The sequence below is a fragment of the Scyliorhinus torazame genome, chromosome 2, assembly GCF_047496885.1.
Source record: "Scyliorhinus torazame isolate Kashiwa2021f chromosome 2, sScyTor2.1, whole genome shotgun sequence".
NCBI lineage: Eukaryota > Metazoa > Chordata > Chondrichthyes > Carcharhiniformes > Scyliorhinidae > Scyliorhinus > Scyliorhinus torazame.
The window spans coordinates 152,821,081-152,839,288 of NC_092708.1; the positions used below are offsets into that span (position 1 = coordinate 152,821,081).

The 18,208-nt window shown below is 46.1% G+C and overlaps 1 protein-coding gene across 5 annotated transcripts in view; it reads left to right on the forward strand.

Annotated features, from left to right (window-relative positions):
* The window catches only part of myo1b (myosin IB), a 436,008-nt gene that overhangs the window by 342,897 nt on the left and 74,903 nt on the right, over window positions 1–18,208 (forward strand). For all 5 annotated transcript variants that reach the window (XM_072478525.1, XM_072478546.1, XM_072478553.1 and 2 more), the window contains 5 exons: window positions 4,084–4,284; window positions 4,987–5,213; window positions 6,103–6,303; window positions 10,515–10,608; window positions 11,297–11,446. In XM_072478525.1, the coding sequence (XP_072334626.1) occupies window positions 4,084–4,284; window positions 4,987–5,213; window positions 6,103–6,303; window positions 10,515–10,608; window positions 11,297–11,446 (873 nt within the window). The remainder of the gene's footprint in view (window positions 1–4,083; window positions 4,285–4,986; window positions 5,214–6,102; window positions 6,304–10,514; window positions 10,609–11,296; window positions 11,447–18,208) is intronic.

Genomic DNA, 18,208 nt, shown 5'->3' on the forward strand with positions numbered 1-18,208 from the left:
ATATCCACCGATACCCCAAAGAGCCCTCATTCCGACTGAAAGTCCCATTTCTTCCCTTGTCCAAATATACACAACGTTGGCTCCTATAACCCATACACCAGCACACAGTGAAACAAAAAAGAAAAAAATACAGTCATGAGGCTACATTGGTACATGACCATTTCTCAATTCTGCCACAGTCCTTCTGCCTTCGCAAACTCCTCCGCTGCTTCTGCCGTCCCGAAATAAAAGTCCTTGAACTTCGCTGGATATACAATGCCACACTGTACCCTGCTAATGTACAGTGCTCTCTTCACCCGGTTGAAGGCAGCCCGCCTCCTCGCCAGCTCCACCGTAAAGTCCTGGTATACGCGTATACCAGCTCCAGCCCACTGCACCACCCGCTTCTGCTTAGCCCAGCACAGGACCTTCTCCTTTACACTGTACCTACGGAAGCACAGAGTCACTACTCTTGGCGGCTCACTCGCCTTTGGTACAGGTCTCCACGACCGATGTCCCCGATCCAGCTCATATCGGGAGGGATCCTCCCCCTCCCCCAATAGTTTCGCCAACATCGCGGCATAATACTCAGTCGGCCTCGGTCCTTCAACTCCTTCAGGCAGCCCCACAATCCTCAAATTCTGGCACCTGGATCTGTTTTTCAGGTCTTCCATTTTGCCTCGCAGATCCTTGTTGATCTGCATCACCTTCCGCATCTCCTTCCCCATCGAGGTAAGTTGACCACTGTGCTGCAGTACTGTCTCTTCCACTTCCTTCAGCACCTCCCCTTGCTCCCGCACCTCCGCCACTGCGCTCGCCACCGCCGCCCTCACCGGGGTAATCGCCTCCTCCACCAGCACTTTGAAAATCGCCCCCATCTCCTTCCTCATTGCCTCCATATGTTTCGTAAACTGCCTTTTGAGTTCCACGGTCATCACCTTAGTTATTTCTTCAGCCGTAAGCAATGCGGCCTCCCCTAGCGCTCCAGCCTCCATTTTCTTTACTGACCCCGCAGTGACCTTTTCACTCCCCGACGGACTTTCAGCTGCTTTTTTCACAGCCGTTTTTTTGCTGGTCTTCAACATTTCCCTTCTTTTTGCTGTTTCCCGACTTTCACTGCCTTCGCTGGCCCTAAGACCGGGCGTTAACCCCCGACAATGTCGTTCCCGAACGGGAGCCCTCCAACGCACAGCTGCCTCCCGCCCGCCGTCACTGGAAGTCCCACAAAGAGGGAACCCTTTTGGCAGTGTTCGCTTCACCAATCTGCCCCAAAATGTCTGTGGAAACTCCTGAAAAAGGTCTGAGAGTCCGTTCCAGACGGGAGCTGCCGAATGCGCGACCTACTCCTCCATGGCCGCCACCGGAAGCCTCGACCCCGCTTCTTCAATGGCCTTGGTGAGATCTTTTCACAGTTGTTCCCTCTGCTGCTAGAATTCACCTTTAATAAAGGCCCTCAAGTCAGCTTGAAGCATTTAAGCTTGCCCTTCCCCCGCCTGCATGCTGGAAGAGACTTTTGTTTTTACTGCAGCTCCAGCCAAATCTTTTACTGTTTCTGCCGGGTCTGCTAACCAAGAGACATACCATTCCTGGGGGAAAGTACTCCTCCAACATTCACCTACGTCTTTTCATCAAAATTCCACCCCGTATTGATTAAAAAAAGAGCTCTTTTCTGTAACCTTAGGCGGGAGCTGCCTTGTGCGTGACCATTTACTCCATGGTCCACACCGGAAGTACCTCTTTTCCTTCTTAAGCGGGGGTGTTACATAAACCATTTTTCAATCCTCTTGAACTCTCCCTGCCTCCAGTGATTCCTGAAAGATGAATTTACAGGGTGGGGTGACGCAATGGGCGGTTTGCAGGGTCTTTGCCCCGGTGGTAAAGTTGGGAACAAAGTTCCCTGCACGTGACTGTCTCACTCTATAGCCCTTTAATGGTCACCAGGGTTTAATTGCCACAGGGCGGGTCATCTGCCCTCATTCAAGAGGAAGTTGTTCCTCCTGAAGCTGCTGCCAACTGAATGTTTGGCAGCGCTCTTATCTCGGAGGTGCCCTTGGGAGAATTGTCACTGTTGGTATTACAGTGAGTTTTCTGAAGAAGAGCAGTCACGGAGCTCAGATGAAGATAAATCTGGGGTCTTACTCACAAGCCCTGGCGGAGGTTGGGGAGGGCACTCTGAACGGTGCTGGGGGAGGTGAACTGTCAGAGGGCGCCTTGGATAGGCACTGGCTTCCCAAAAAGGAGGCATCTTTCCCAGCCCCATTTTCCACTTGGGGATAAGCCACAAGGCTTGCCAGCTTTCACTAGACAATATGGACATTGCTGTGGATTTGCCTGGCCGCAGGGAACATTCCAGCAGTGGCAGAAGGGACTCCATAAGCATCTAGTAATTGGCCACTTGAGGGCCTCAATTGACCCAAGAGCAAGCAGGCCGCTCGGAACCGCCCACACTTTGGGTAAAGTACCAGCGGTGGCAAATAGGCATCAGGTACGGTTCCGCTGTATGATGACCAATTTTATACCCCTCTGCCATCCCACCCCGGGAGGGGGAGTGGGCCATAAATTTGGGAACTTGACTTGGATTGGGGAATGGAATATGAGAAGAATTGGAAACTTTTCAAGTGCAGTGCTTTTGAGTGCAAAGAATTGCCATATTTCCATGGCGAGAGAAAGGCTCGTGGAGTTGAAATACTGACATTGTTCAGTTTGACCAAATGGCTTGTTATTGTGCTATAGAGTCTGTAATGTTCGGCTAAGAGCACAAGCTTATCTAAAGTAGTAGCTGGAGAAGTTTACCAACAGGATTAAATGTAGTAGTCTTGTCATATCAGCAAATGTGACCTATTAACTGCTAGGTTTGATATCCTTGATGGACTTAAGTGAAATAATTAGAGCCACAAAAAAACCATGTCGATGTGGCCATTCACTGCAAAGCCCAGGTACAGGCTGACATTATCTACACCTCTGTCTAAAACCTATTACAATATGATATCCTGCATTCAGCAACGGTGTAATTTTAAAAAAATCATTCCTCTTCTCCATTTCTTTCTGTCTCTTTTTGGCTTCCCCAGGTCAGTAGTTTTCAACAATTATCCAGGTGACCTAATGAATAATGTCAATACAACTTTAGACTCATCAGATGGGAGGATCACCTGGCTGAAGATCAGTCGGCCTTCATTCTGTCCTGCTATTCAAGCATCTAATGGTAGCACAGTGGGTAACACTGTTGCTTCACAGCTCCAGGGTCCTAAGTTCGATTCCCGGCTTGGTTCACTGTCTGTGTGGAGTCTGCACGTTCGCCCTGTGTCTGCGTGGATTTCCTCCGGGCGCTCCGGTTTCCTCCCACAAGTCCCGAAAGACGCGCTGTTAGGTCATTTGGACATTCTGAATTCTCCCTCTGTGTACCCGAACAGGCGCTGGAATGTGGCGACTAGGGGCTTTTCACGGTAACTTCATTGCAGTGTTAATGAGTGAGTTCACAACTCCTCTGATGAAATTGTGGGTACAACTCCTGTTGAATCACTTTTAACAATTTGTTTCTAGAAATAAACAATTTCACACTGAAGTATCTTCATTTAAAATATACATAAAATGTGGCTAACTTTCCGTTATTTGTGCGACAAGATTATTGTGCTAAGCTACTTGATACATTTTGAAATGTGGTACCTCATCAAGCTGTGTGACTTTACAAAAGTACATCCCTTGCACGTATTGAAAAAAATGACACAATGGCTCTTCTGCAGCAACTAAATCCACTGCTCAGAAATCTCCACAAATAATCTTTAAAAATGTTGTTCAAAGGATTTTGTCCTTTATCGATATGTTATCCTATGGCAATTGCATTTTATGGTGTTCTTTTTTATTGAAAATTATTTTTTGTTCTATCAATGTACAAGCTTAAATTTTGAGCGAAGTTGTTACCTTGCAGCAAAGTCTTGATTTTTTTTTAGTGTTGCCTCAACCTGCATTCACATGTGCGACGCAATGGTATGTGCATGTGCACAGACACCCACACATACACATTTATGTGTTTGTATAGATGCATATATTGCAGTGTCATTCCACTAAGTGCTGCTCATGGGTTGAAATATGTGTGTTCATTTTTAGAATACAAATGGAATTCTGGCGATGCTTGATGAAGAATGCTTACGGCCTGGCACTGTGACTGACGAGACCTTCCTCGAGAAGCTCAATCAAGTCTGTGCCGTACATGAGCGCTTTGAAAGTCGAATGAGCAAAAGTTCTCGCTTCCTTAATGATACCACTTTGCCTCACACCTGCTTCAGGATACAGCACTATGCTGGCAAGGTACAGACATTTGTGCTAAAATATTGGTTTCTCCTGTATCCGAAGCTTATCATCTGGCCTCCAACTGAAGCTTATTCATTGTTCGAAAAGACACTCGAGACAGTAAGGATGTTTGCCCTGCCTTCAATTACATAGGCCGCTGATAATGGAACCCCGTCCAGCTTTTTTTGTAGAATTATAAAGATACAAATCTAATTCCTGGTCATCTCTATTCATTGTGCTACCTGCAAATTTCATTGAGTTCAGTTGATATTGTTCTGATTTAAAAAGTGTTTTCTTTATAAAAATAAACCACTTGCATGTTGTGATGAAAATTATGATATCGCCTTCGTGTTTTTACACAATTACTAAATAGGTTCTGTTAAGAGATTAGTGATCGCCATGACTGGGTGGAATATTGTTTTATTTAACCTACAAATCAGTCATAATTACCAGGATGTAAATGATCATATGCTGTTAATGTGTGAACAATTCAGATCTTCTAAATTTACTGGGCATGGGAAAGGCAGTCATGTTTGCTAATCCTTGCCCAAATCCCTGTGTGCAAATCTCTGTCCAAACTTGTGAAGCCTATCCTTATATTTTCAAGTACTTTACTGAGTTACCAACATAATTTATCCCTAAGGAGCTACTGTTGCCTTGTTTTGATGTTTTTTCTGCCAGAGGAGATCATAGCATCGATGCTTCTGTTTCCTCTTCAAGGTGATGTACCACGTGGAAGGATTTGTGGATAAAAACAATGACTTGCTGTATCGCGACCTGTCCCAGGCCATGTGGAAGACCAACCACATGCTGGTCAAAACCCTCTTCCCAGAAGGAAACCCAGCTAAGATGTCGTTGAAGAGGCCACCTACAGCTGGATCACAGTTCAAAACTTCTGTTGCAACTTTGATGAAAAACCTACAGACCAAAAATCCCAACTATATCAGGTGGGATTTCTTTTTTGAAACTGAGTGAACAACCCAAGTATTCTGAGAAGAGAGATTACACACTGGACAGTGTGAATGTTCAGAAATAGTAAACCTAATTTGACCCTCGGGAAGCAAACATTTCCAACTTGATAATGAGTGTGGGGGACTGCACCTTAAGCTCAATATAGAAAGCAACATTGATGTGTCAGGGACCTCAGGTCAGGTAATGGGATCTGCATTACAGCAATTCATTTGTCACTCGGCAATCCTAAAAGAATGCAGTTGCAAAATGTGATAAGATGTCATTTTGCCTCAAATGTTGGAAGAGGTTGACCAGCTTCGGTAAAAGAACACTAGGTAAATGATTTGCATGTTCTGCAAATGGTTACAATTGAAAGGTTAGTGTACTTTTTCTTTCCAACCATTGACTGATCTGACCATCTTCAATTTTTATTTCTGGCATTCTGCTTATTTTGCAAGTCCATGGCATTTTGCCTCATTGATTCCTTCTAAATGTTTGAGTTCCCAGGGATAAGTTTGTCTGCTTTTAGCCTTGGCTAACCTCATTTCAACCATGTTTGAGCATCCTTAGCTAGATAGTTCAGAAACCAGCATTGAATATGTACATATTTTAAATTTGGGTGGCTAATGCCTACATTGGAAAGCTAGAAGTATGTTGAGCACACTTTGGAGACTCCGCCTCCTTTCCCAGAAAATGAGAACTGCCGTGAATCAGAGGTGCTCACCTTCACACCCAATACATTAATCCTTGCTGTTGTCAAGTAAGGAGATGGAACCACAAAAATCTAACTATCCCGCTTCCTAAAATAGAATGTATTTGTTTGAGGGGTTGCTCAATATTATTTGTATGGTATTGCCAATCATTTGTATACTGGCTACATTACAGATGCATCAAGCCAAATGATCAGAAAGCTCCACATGTTTTTACGGAGGCTTTAGTGTGCCACCAGGTCAGGTACCTGGGGCTGATGGAGAATGTCCGTGTGCGACGAGCAGGATATGCTTTCAAGCAGCCTTACGAGCCCTGCCTGGAGAGGTACAAGATGCTATGTTCGCAGACGTGGCCCCACTGGAGGCAAGGAGCAAGGTATGGAGATTCAATTTGGTTTTGGTTCCTTTTATATTGAGGACAGTCTAGAAACAGTAGAGAAATCATTTTTACACTTTATTTTTTCTTACACTGCTGAAAATTTAATAATTAAAGATGGCCCATACTCTTGGTAACTCAATGAAGTTAACCAGTAAGTAGTTGAGTCATAGGGATTGATTTCCTGTTAGCCGAATGAAGCCAGGATGGGAGTAGGAACATTACTGTTGGTCTGAAGTCTGCTGGAAAGAGAGAGAGAACATTGGTTAGAATTTATGCTCCTGATAGCATTCTGGTGGACTTTCCAGGAGCATTTGACCACACAGATCAAGAGTGTCCACATTCAATGGCCACATGTTATAGGATAAAAGTTGCAATTACAATTGAAAGGAGAGAAGACTTTTTGTCGCAGTTTTCGTGACCTCAAAATCCTAATGCACTTTACAGATGATGAAGTCCTTTTCAAGTGTAGTCACTGTTGCAGTTTGTAAATTGCAGTGGCCAGTTGTATACAGCATGGTCTCACAGACAGCAATGTATTAATCGGATGTCTTTTTGATGTTGCTTAAGGGATTAATATTGGCAAGGACACTGGACCCTACTTGGTGCTTTTGGTCACTTTTGTGTTAGTTTACAGTAACAAGCCTTGACAAGCAATGAGATGTGTAATGAGTATTTGTATTTGGTAGTTTTTCTTTTGTTGCAGTGGTTTAGTGGCTTCATAACTGAGATGGAACATAAAACGCCTCCCAGCAGCTGTTAGGCACGGTACCCAACTTCACAGCATTTTCTTTTAGGATCAAATGACTCCAGACTGGTGCACAGTGCCAGCCATTATTGAAATGAATGAAGATATTTCAGGAAGCAATTTGTCAGCAGAATCCCTGAGGAGAGCCACCCATTAATGTTGGATGTCTTTGATGCAACAAGTGAAGCAGTGCAGATCATATCTGGGTTTTGATTTCTCTAAACTGTTTATGCAGGAGCAAGTCAACATGTCTTACCTTAATGACTAAAACATATAAATATGTTATAGAACATACAGTGCAGAAGGAGGCCATTTGGCCCATCGTGTCTGCACCGACCTACTTAAGCCCTCACCTCCACCCTATCCCCGTAACTCAATAACCCCTCCTAACCTCTTTGGTCACTAAGGGCAATTTATCATGGCCAATCCACCTAACCTGTACGTCTTTGGACTGTGGGAGGAAACCGGAGCACCCGGAGGAAACCCACGCAGACACTGGGAGAACGTGCAGACTCTGCACAGACAGTGACTCCAGCAGGGAATCGAACCTGGGACCCTGGCACTGTGAAGCCACGGTGCTATCCATTTGTGCTACCGTGCTGCCCATACATATTAAACTCCCTCACATTCTTCTGAACAAAGCATACAGGAATATATTGTCTAGGAGAGAGTTTAATCTTTCTTTCTTGTCAGTTTTGTCTGCTAGCTATTTTCCTGCTGCTCCTCCCCTCTCATGAAACCATGACTTGTTGCGAACGTGTTCCATGGCAGCTGGGCAAACTCCTGGATTTCACCCCCCAAGTTGTCAGTATATGGGTATGAGCCCTTAGACTGACCAGAAACTGAGTTGGACTAGCCATAAAAATACTGTGGCTACAAGAGCAAGTCAGAGGCTGGTAATTCTGTGCAGAGTAACCCACCGCCTGACTCCTCAAAGACTATCTGCAAGGCATAAGTCTGGAATGTGTGGTGTCGCAAGGGATTGGGGATCGTGATCGGCAAGGTGGACTTCAAACAATTTAATAGCTCAAAGACAAAAAACTGAATGTTTAGTGAAAGGTCTTCAGATACTTAGCAAAGCACAAAAGAAAAGAAAGGAAATAAACACCGAGCTCTTCTTTGTGCCTAACATTACATACAGTATATTCCTATTTAAACCTGGATGACTAATCCGTTTCCCAGGGAAAACACAACGTAATATATAACAGTGACAATCAGTTTACCAGTACGGGTTCTCAAACAGGCCAGAGTTCAATCCAAATCAGAGTTTTTATAGAGTCAGAGGTCAACAACATACTGTAAAGTAAGTAAAGTCGCCATAGTCCCAGAGGACCATTGGCTGCTTTCCCCTTTGAGGGGGAAAGTTGATTGGTGGTGATTTACCCTGAGGATCACCACAGCTCAGGCAAGGGACAAGGTTGAAAAGACAGAATAACCTCAACCGGTCCGAGTCTGTCAAGGCAGCAACCACACAGCAAATTCTTCATTCACCAAGTGGGTTTCCCCCCCTAGCAGAACTCCGTGCTCTGCTTATATAGTCTAGCAAGGCAACACAGTTGATCCTCGTTGCACTGATTCCTAATAGGGGTTTTCCATCAGTCTGCCATGTAACTTCCAGGTTGATTTTCGGTAGCCATCTTAGTAAAGGAAACTCTGTCAAGAAAACTGGAGAATTTTATAAGGAAAGTACCATCCATCCAGCACACAGACTCTGGTGACACCACAAGTGTGATGGAATACCTTCCACTTGCCTGAATGAGTACAGATCCAACAACCGTCAAGAAGCTCAACACATTTCAGGACAAGGCAGCCTGCTTGATTGCTACCTCATGCACCACAATAAACATTCAATCTCTCCTCCACCTATGCACAGTGCCAGCTGAGTGTTCCATCTACAAAATGCACGACTGCAATTCATCAATGCTACTTCAACAGCACCTTCCAAACCTGCGACCTCTATCACCTTGAAGGACAAGGGCAGCAGATGCATCAGAACATAGATTAGAACATAGAACATCGAATTTACTGTGAAGAAGGAGACCATTCGGCCCATCGAGTCTGCACCGGCTCTTGGAAAGTGCACCCTACTTAAGCCCACCCCTCCACCCTATCCCCGTAACCCAGTAACCCCACCTAACCTTTTGGACACTAAGGGCAATTTATCACGGCCAATCCACCTAACCTGCACATCTTTGGACTGTGGGAGTAAACCAGAGTACCCGGAGGAAACCCACGCAGACACGGAGAGAACGTGCAGACTCCGCACAGTCAGTGACCCAAGCCGGGAATCGAACCTGGGACCCTGGAGCTGTGAAGCAACTGTGCTAACCACTGTGCTACCGTGCTGCCCCAACACCACCTGCAAGTTCCCCTCCAAACCACTCACCAACCTGTCTTGAAAATATATATATTATTCCTTCACTGTCGCTGAGTCAAAATCTTGGAACTCCCTCCCTAACAGCACTGTGGGTGTACCTCCATCATTTCAAGAATGTGGCTCTCCACCGCCTTTTCATGGGTAATTAGGGATGGACAATAAATGCTTGCCTAGCCAGTGATTCCCACATCCTGCAAAAGAATATTAAAATATAAATGATTACTGAAAGGTTAGTTAATCCTACAGGCCGAGCCCAGCGCACACTCAACTGACATCATATGAACAAGGCATGCTTCCTACTGAGGGAGCTTGATAGTGATTACAGACTCAATGTCATACCCCTTACCACCATACAGGCTAAGATAAACTAGCACGAAACAGAGTAGGAGGCAGATCTGGCATCTCCTTATTCTGTTTGGCTCAGGAACACCGTGGATAAGCCCAGTGAGCCATGGTGGAATGAAGGTTTCTTTGAATATTAACATGGACAAAATGTTTACTTCACTGAGATAAATGAAGGTTCCAGAAGGGAAATTTGTAGTGCTGGTGATTAAATGGAAGATTGTAATGCGTTCAGGAATCATGGAGATTTTACAGCCCCTCCTGTCTGGTGCTACTGGGACTAGTTACCTGGCAACCTTTGAGGGTGGGAGGTACTTCCGCTGAGGGGTGGATGTCCTGACCCTCAGTATGTTGAGATTGCCCACAGCGTGTTATTGCCGTGCGGCAACTTTTTAAAATGTCAGTTGGTTTGTGACCGATTCCTGGTGGCCAGCCGGGGGTGTGGGGGGGGGGGGGGGTGAAGAGTGGGCTGTTAGGGCGAGCAGTATGCCCCGCCCTTCAAAGAATCCAGTCCCATATTTCAACAGAATATTACAGAACATATAGTCATACAAAGCTTTGAACATAAATTCTATCACATTCTCAAATTCTCCATCTCATTTCTTTTCAGTGTGATTTTATTTCACAGTTGGTCAGTAAAATTACTTGATATACTTATTGGCAAAGAATTTCAAAACAAAGGGAGAAGCTTCATTTTAAAGTTGGCATCAAATTAAACTTATTGTTATATTAATTTAATTTAAGGAATGGCGTCCAAGTGCTGTTGACAGAACTTCAGATCCCTCCTGAAGAGTTTTCATATGGTAGATCAAAGATATTTATTCGAAATCCCAGAACGGTAGGTAATCCCCTGTTGTAACCTTCACCGTTATCTCAAGTTTCAGTGGATTTACTTGTAAGCAGCAGTTAAGAACATTAATCCAACAGTTTAAATGAAATACAGACAAGTCACAATCCTATCAAGTAATTAATTTGATAACATGCTCTTGGCTTGTGTTTATTTTGTGGTTTAAAGAAGAATTCCTGCAATTAACAGCAGCGTGCTACTTGTGGCTGTGTGATTTGAAATTAACCATAAGTACCCCAGTGCCAATAAGTGATCTAAATCAGGATTGTGTATCAAATTGATAAAGCAGCATGTAAACATGACCACAGAAGCAGCACGTTTCCATGGAGTTGTGAAAGTTTAACAGCACAGAAGAAGGCCTCCATGCCCATTGCATGTTACCTTTCTAAAAGAGCTAGCTACTTTGTTCTTCTGCTTGTACTCTTTAATGTTTTTCTTTTTCAAAATATTTATCCATTTCTCCTTTAAAAACACCTCTGTCAGTGCATGCATCTGGTAGGGCATTTCATTTCTTTTTAAAAAGAAAAATTTCCATTCAGTGCATCCTAATTCTAGCTGAATGCAATTGTCGATGCAGTTTTCGGACTTCTTTGATGTGGTATTATAGGTTCAGACAGTTCAATTTGCCCTGACCTTTACTGTTGCCCTAACTATTGCATTACTGCATTTGTTTCTGCAGCTGTTTGAGCTGGAGGATCTGAGGAAGCGTCGCCTGGAAGATCTGGCCACACTTATTCAGAAGATCTATCGTGGCTGGAAATGCCGCACGCACTTCCAGTTGATGAAGAAGAGCCAGATCACCATTTCAGCTTGGACTAAGAGACATTTTGTAAGTGGTTTTCATAAAGTCTCTGGTACAACATCACTTTTTCTGGCCAGGGGCTTCCTTGCTATAGTTCCTGACCCTCTACCATAAGGTAGCCAGGTCCATCTGCGTCCTTAAGCAAGCCTTTCCAACATACTTCAAGTAACGTTATGACAGTGGAATAGGAGCAGCAGCAACAACAACTTGCATTTAGAAAGTGCCGTTCACAGAGCAAAGCATCCCAAGCACTTGAAAAGAGCACTATCAAGTAAAATTTGACAGTGAACCATGTTAGAATGTGTAGTGATGGAATACCAGAGCTTAAAAGTTTAGGCAGCTGAAATCATGGTCACCAATGGTGGAGCGATTTACATCAGGATATACAAGAAGGCAGAATTGAAGGAGCACCAATATCTCTGTGGAGTTGTAAAGCCTGGAGGAGGTTACAAGATAGGGAGCAGCGCCCTCCAGATTGTTTTGATCGCCTGAGAGAGGGAACAGCATCTAAGACTTTGATCTTGATTTCATGACAAAGCGAGGTTCGCACATGTGCCCATGTGCTTTTGTGCGATTTGCATCATTAAACCATTGGTTAGATTGACTCCTTTGCCCTTCAGTTCAGATGATTATTTTTGTCCTGTAATATGCTGGAACTGTGAGCTGCTAACAGTATTGTCAGTTCAATGGTGCATCCAAGATAAAAACAAACGATGGTGGAAACACTCAGATCAGGGGATGGATTCTCCGCCGCGCACTGCCAATTGTGGAGTTCCCAATGCGATGGAGAATCCAGTGTTGGGGGAAAAACAGGTGCTGATCCGTTTCTAATGCTACAGTCCCCCACTGGCATCAGGATCGAAGTTTGTGCACCATGCAAATGGGTCATGAAGACTCAAAAAATCACTGCTCCTGTACCACATAAAACAAAGTTAAGTGCTTTCTGTCAGCTTCACTATTGACTACTTCAAAGTCACTCAAGCATGAAGAGGTGAATGAAAAGCACATAACTCTGTTTGATGTGGTCCACGCGCAGTGATTTTTTTGTTCACTGCCTCTGCCTGGACTGTTCTCTATCTTCCAGACAAGGAGGGTCTCTCTTCTGATGCGGGGGTGGGGGGGGGGGGTTCCAGACAGGGGTCTCTCTTCTGGAGGAGTTCCAGACAGGGGTCTCTCTTTTGGAGGACTTCTAGACAGGGGGGTCTCTCTTCTGGGGAAGTCTCTGTGGGGGTATCTTTATGTAGGGGTCTCCGGGGAGATCTCTTTATTTAGGGGATCTCTGGGGAAGTCTCTTTTTTAGGGTTTCTCTGGGGGGCCTCATTATTTATGGGGTCTCGAGTGGGGGGGGGGGTCAGGTCACTCTCTTACTACAGGGAAGGGGGAGCAGGATGGGTGACCCAGAAAATCCCAGTGGGAAGGGGAAGGAGGAGGGCTGAATTGCGCCCTGTGGGGGGGGGGGGGGGGGGGGGGGGAGGGCAGCTCAAAATGGCGGCCCAATAGCAGGATTCTCTCTGGACTCCTTCGGAATCCTCACAATGCAAAATTTTGCATGGCTAACGATTGGGAATTGCTTCCTGATTCGCACTCACAGCATGAGCGCAAATAAGATGCAATTCAGCTGCGGTGGAAGAACATAGGGCGCGATTCAGTTAAATAGGAACAAAGTCCAGGGTGAGTTTAGCCGCGTGTTTTCCATCGCTCGTGGTGCCAAGATATACAAGACTGTAATACGTGACTCGCGTTTGATAAGGGGTCTAAACGGGGAACGTGCGGCCAAGACTGCACATAGCCCCGTTTTATACACTGAGGAGCTCTGCTCGCCGGAACTCAGTGTAGTGAGAGATCGGGATGCCATTTTTAAATGCTACCCCCCCATGCCCCAACACACTATAGGAGGGTCCCCACAACCCCCTCCAACACCCAGCCAGGGCACCCACAGCCCGATCGCACCTGTGCAAAAAATACCAGCTTGGCACCTTGGCAATGTCAACCTGTCACCCTAGCGGTGCCCCAGCCAGCTGGCAGTGTCACCTGGACAGCTTGGCAGTGCCAGGCTAGCACCCAGATAGCCATGACATGGTGCCACCAGCAGTGCCAGGATGTCACCTTGCCCAAGGGTATGCACTGGCGAGCCTCCGATCCACTGTGAGACCCCCACGAGAGCCTTTCTGTCTGGTCCCCATTTGTGGAGACCAGTACTGAATGGCGTTCGCCTGAGGTCTCCGAGGCAAAGGAGATTGATCTTATGCCTCGGGTAACTCCGGAATCTGCATATTAAAGTGAGACTAGCTGTCTCGCTCGAATATGCAGGTTTATTCAACCGTGATCCTGCCCACAATGGACATGATTCACATAGCAACGTCTTGCGAGATCGTGTTAGATCTCACGAGGCATTGCGAGCTGAGTAGATCCCGGGAGCGTGTCTCTCGCTTTTATCGTCCACGATGTGCCGTGGTGAGCTGATTTTCGGGTGCCACGTGCCCATAAAATCACGCCCACAGCCTCCCCACCGGAGAAACTGTGAAGAGGAAAACTTTTCAGACCTGAAACCTTGGGTGGGAGTTTCCGCACAACCCATCGCGTTTTTCGCCCATCATTGGCCAATGGCAGGTTCCTTTTGTCCCGCTATTGCCAATGGGTTTTCCCCATTGATTGCACTCCTTGCCACTGGGAAACCCATGGCAGGGGTTCGCCAAGGGTGAGACAGGAAGATCCAACTGGTGCGAATGGCTGGAAAATTCTGGCCCTTAGCTCTGATTCTCTCTACACAGGTATTGCTAAATCAACTGAGTATTTTCAGCATTTTCTGTTTTTGTTTCAGATTTCCTAAATTGGTATATATTGTTTTTGCATTGCGGACATATAAATCTGGGTCAGTGATGAAAGGAATGGTTTATCCCTTTAATTGATAAGATTTAAGGATTCGGAACGAAACAGAAGAACCATAAAGAAGCCAATGTGGATGAATTAGATTGAAATTAGGCAGAGAAAGAGGGATGAAGAGAGCAAAGGAAAGATTAGATTAAGAGAGGGGGAGAATTAAAAGAAGCAGAAAAGAAAAGGAAGAAAATAGTTTTAAATTTAAACGTGTGTCTGGGAACAATTCAATACCTGCAGGCATAGGAAACCACAGTTTCAGCTGTTCTGTTTCTGGGCCGGAGAGATTTACCTCGTGCTGCAAGAACATGAAACTTGTTTTAAAAGAACCCTTGTGTTGTTAAGAGCCAACCCTAAATTTCTGCAGCTAGGATAGTTAGTTTTAACTGCATAAGTCCAACAATTTATTCACATTCACAGGGAGATTTGATGACAAGCTCCTATTTCAGTGAGGCTAATGGTGGACTAACACAAATCGTTCAACAATTCACAACTTGCAGTGTATCACCTTCTCTCCAGTTTGCTGGTTTATTTACACACTAATAACAGTACCTGCATTAATTTCCCAACAGATTCTGAGACAGTGTTTCATAGTATATTGTTAACATGAAGAAAAGGCTTCCTAAATGCTTTTTCAGTTTAAAAAAAAAGAATCGCTTGTTACAAGTTAATTTATAATTCGGGATTATTTGAAGATAATGTTCCCTATTTTGATTACGTGATTTTAATTTATTTTGAATATGACAAAGAATATAACCCAAACTTCAACAAATTAATGAGCAGTTGAGTAGACAAACCTTTTTTGCAGTTCCTTCCAGCAGTTGATACTATTGGCATCCCTCATGGGAAGGGTGAGAGAATTGCCCTGTGATCTGTTATTAATACAATCATAAACCAATGTGCAAGACGTAAGTTACACCACCTACCACAAAGATAAAACGTTCCCCGTGGCTTCGAGCAAGACTGAGCCTGTCTCTACACACTCAGATCTACCATGCCCATGGCAAAATTACACATGGGAGGTTATTAGAATGTTGTAAACTGAAGGTCACAACAGAAGCGTGTGTGTTTGTGTCTTGGGAGTCTCTCGGTGCAGGGTGGTTTACAGTCCAGCAAATACCTTGCTTCGTATATCACTTGTACATCAAAGGTTAAGAAGTGCTGTTGTTTCCCTGTAGAATTGTGGATCTGTAAGAGGCCAGATACTGTTTGGGTTCGACTTTGAAGGCATTGAGATTAGATCACTAGTTTTAAGTTGTACCAGGAGAGCAATCCTTTCAGCAGTTTCCTGCCTGCTGGGTTTCACATTAGGATTCTGTGAGAACCCAAGGCTGGCCATTGTTAACCTGCATTTCTCCTTAGGATAGTGACTGACGTTTTCTGTTATTGCAGTAATGATTTGCATTTATCACTTCGTGTTGTGAGTCTGCATGTCTTGTTAAGATATGTAGAGTGAGATTTTATTTTAAGTGCAGTCTCGCATGCTACTAAATAGAATATATTGCCCTTGGTTACAAAATTAATGATTGGATCTTTAAATCTGCCTTATTGGAATACCTCTGTGGTACAAGACATTTCAAGGGATGTTCCTCTTCCTGCCCCATTTCAATCTCACCACCCTTACTTGCAGAACATGGGCGAAATTATCCCCCAACGGCGGGATGCCCGCCGACTGGCACCAAAGCCGGCGCAAATCAGACGGGCATCGCGCTGGCAAAAAGGTGCGGAAGTCTCCGCATCTTTGGCGGCCTAGCCCCAACATTGAGGGGCTAGGCCGACGCCGGAGGGATTTCCGCCCCGCCAGCTGGCGAAAATGGCGTTTGTTGCCCCGCCAGCTGGCGCGGAAATGCGGCGCATGCACGGGAGCGTCAGCAGCCGCTGTCAGTTTCCCAGCACATGCGCGGGAGCGTCAGCGACCTCTGTCAGTTTCCCGCACATGCGCAGTGGGGAGAGTCACTTCCGCCTCCGCCATGGTGGAAACCGTGGCGGAGGCGGAAGGGAAAGAGTGCCCCCACGGCACAGGCCCGCCTGCGGATCGGTGGGCCCCGATCGCGGGCCAGGCCACCGTGGGGGCACCCCCCGGGGCCAGACCGCCCCGCGCCCCCCCCCCGGACCCCGGAGCCCGCCCACGCCGCCTGGTCCCGCCGGTAAATACCAGGTTTGATTTACGCCGGCGGGACAGGCAATTTCTGGGCGGGACTTCGGCCCATCCGGGCCGGAGAATCCAGCGGGGGGTCCCGCCAACCGGCGCGGCCGGATTCCCGCCCCCGCCCAATCTCCGGGAGCGGAGACTTCGGCGGGGGCGGGGGCGGGATTCACGGCGGCCAACGGCCATTCTCCGACCCGGCGGGGGGTCGGAGAATGACGCCCCATGTTCCTACAAAAAAAACCCTCTATTTTTCAGAGGGCGGGAATGGTGAAGAGGGCGGAAAATCCAGCCGAGTGCCAAAATGGCTTTTACGCCGTTGGGATTTCCGGTTGAAATTGTCCCCCCACCCCGCCAATTATGTAAATGGATTTCTGCCATGAAATGTTGGGAACTGCATTAGCATACATTACCATATGCTTAACGGGCCTCCCTTTGGTTTCACCCCTTCACTTAGGAATATCCCCCACCCCTCCAGCATGATGTCATGTTGGTGGCATCTACAGCAGGTTTTGTAAAACGGGGAAATGGCGAACAGAACCTGCCAGGCGTGCACGGTTAAGTACAGCCCCCCCCCCCCCCCTCAGGGGGAAGAGGATCAAGCCTGCGCTATACCGTGGAAGTGCCCAGGCACTGCCTTCTGGCAGGGTGATGCGCTAGCTGTCAGTGAGGGGAGGGGCTGGGGGAAATGGGAGTTCCATGTCCTTGGGAATGTAGATTCCCTGGATGGGTAAGAGGGGTGAGGGGGAGGGGGAGGGGGGTTCTGGTGTCTGTGGTGGGGAAGGGTTTCCTGTGTCCATGGGGGGAGCGATGGGGGGGGGGGGGGGAAAGAGTATTCCTGTGTCTGTGATGGGGGATCCCTCTTCCATTGAGGGGAGTCCCCCCTCCTGTGGGAGGGGAAAGGGGGTTCCATTGGGTAGTTGTTTTTTTATATTTTCAGATTGGAACCCAATGTGTCAGGAGCCGAGATTGCCAGTGGGCTTGCTCATACAGAGGCTGCCCTGTCAGCATGATATCGTGGGACCTGCTCCTTCCATTTTCTTTCCCTTCGTGTTTAAAAATATGGCAGGAAAACCTGACAAGGTTACTATCAGGCTGCCCTGCACTTTTCCTGCCGGAAGCAGTACAAGAAACAAAAATTTAAAAATTCACCCATTGTGTCCAGGGCACTATGACGTTTCAGTGACACATCCATAATATCCAAATTTCCATGCTGCTATTGGATATTAGACATATCCTACTTCCGACTGTTTTGATTGTATGTTGCAAATACAGATAGTTGTTCTGGGACTAATGGAGAGGTTTTAAAGTACACAGTGTATAATTCCTGTACTGCTGAATGCTACTAACACACTATGGGTCAAGTCACTAATGGTACTCGGTAATAGTCAAATGAGAATATTATTAAAGCTTCCGACTTGGCAACTGACTGACAAAGCAATTGGAGAAAACCATGAAACCAGAATACAGCCACTGATGTTTCATTGCTTTGTACTCTTGAATTTTAAGTCCCCTGGGGAGGTGTGAAGTATCTGTACATTATCACGGCGTAATAAAATAACTTTCTTCATAAGAACTAGGAGCAGGAGGAGGCCATCTCACCCTTCGAGCCTGCTCCGCCATTCAATGAGATCATGGCTGATCTTTTGTGGACTCAGCTCCACTTTCCCGCCCGACCTCCCTAACCCTTTATTTCTTTATTCTTCAAAAAACTATCCACCTTTATCTTGGAAACATTTAATGAAGGAGCCTCAACTGCTTCACTG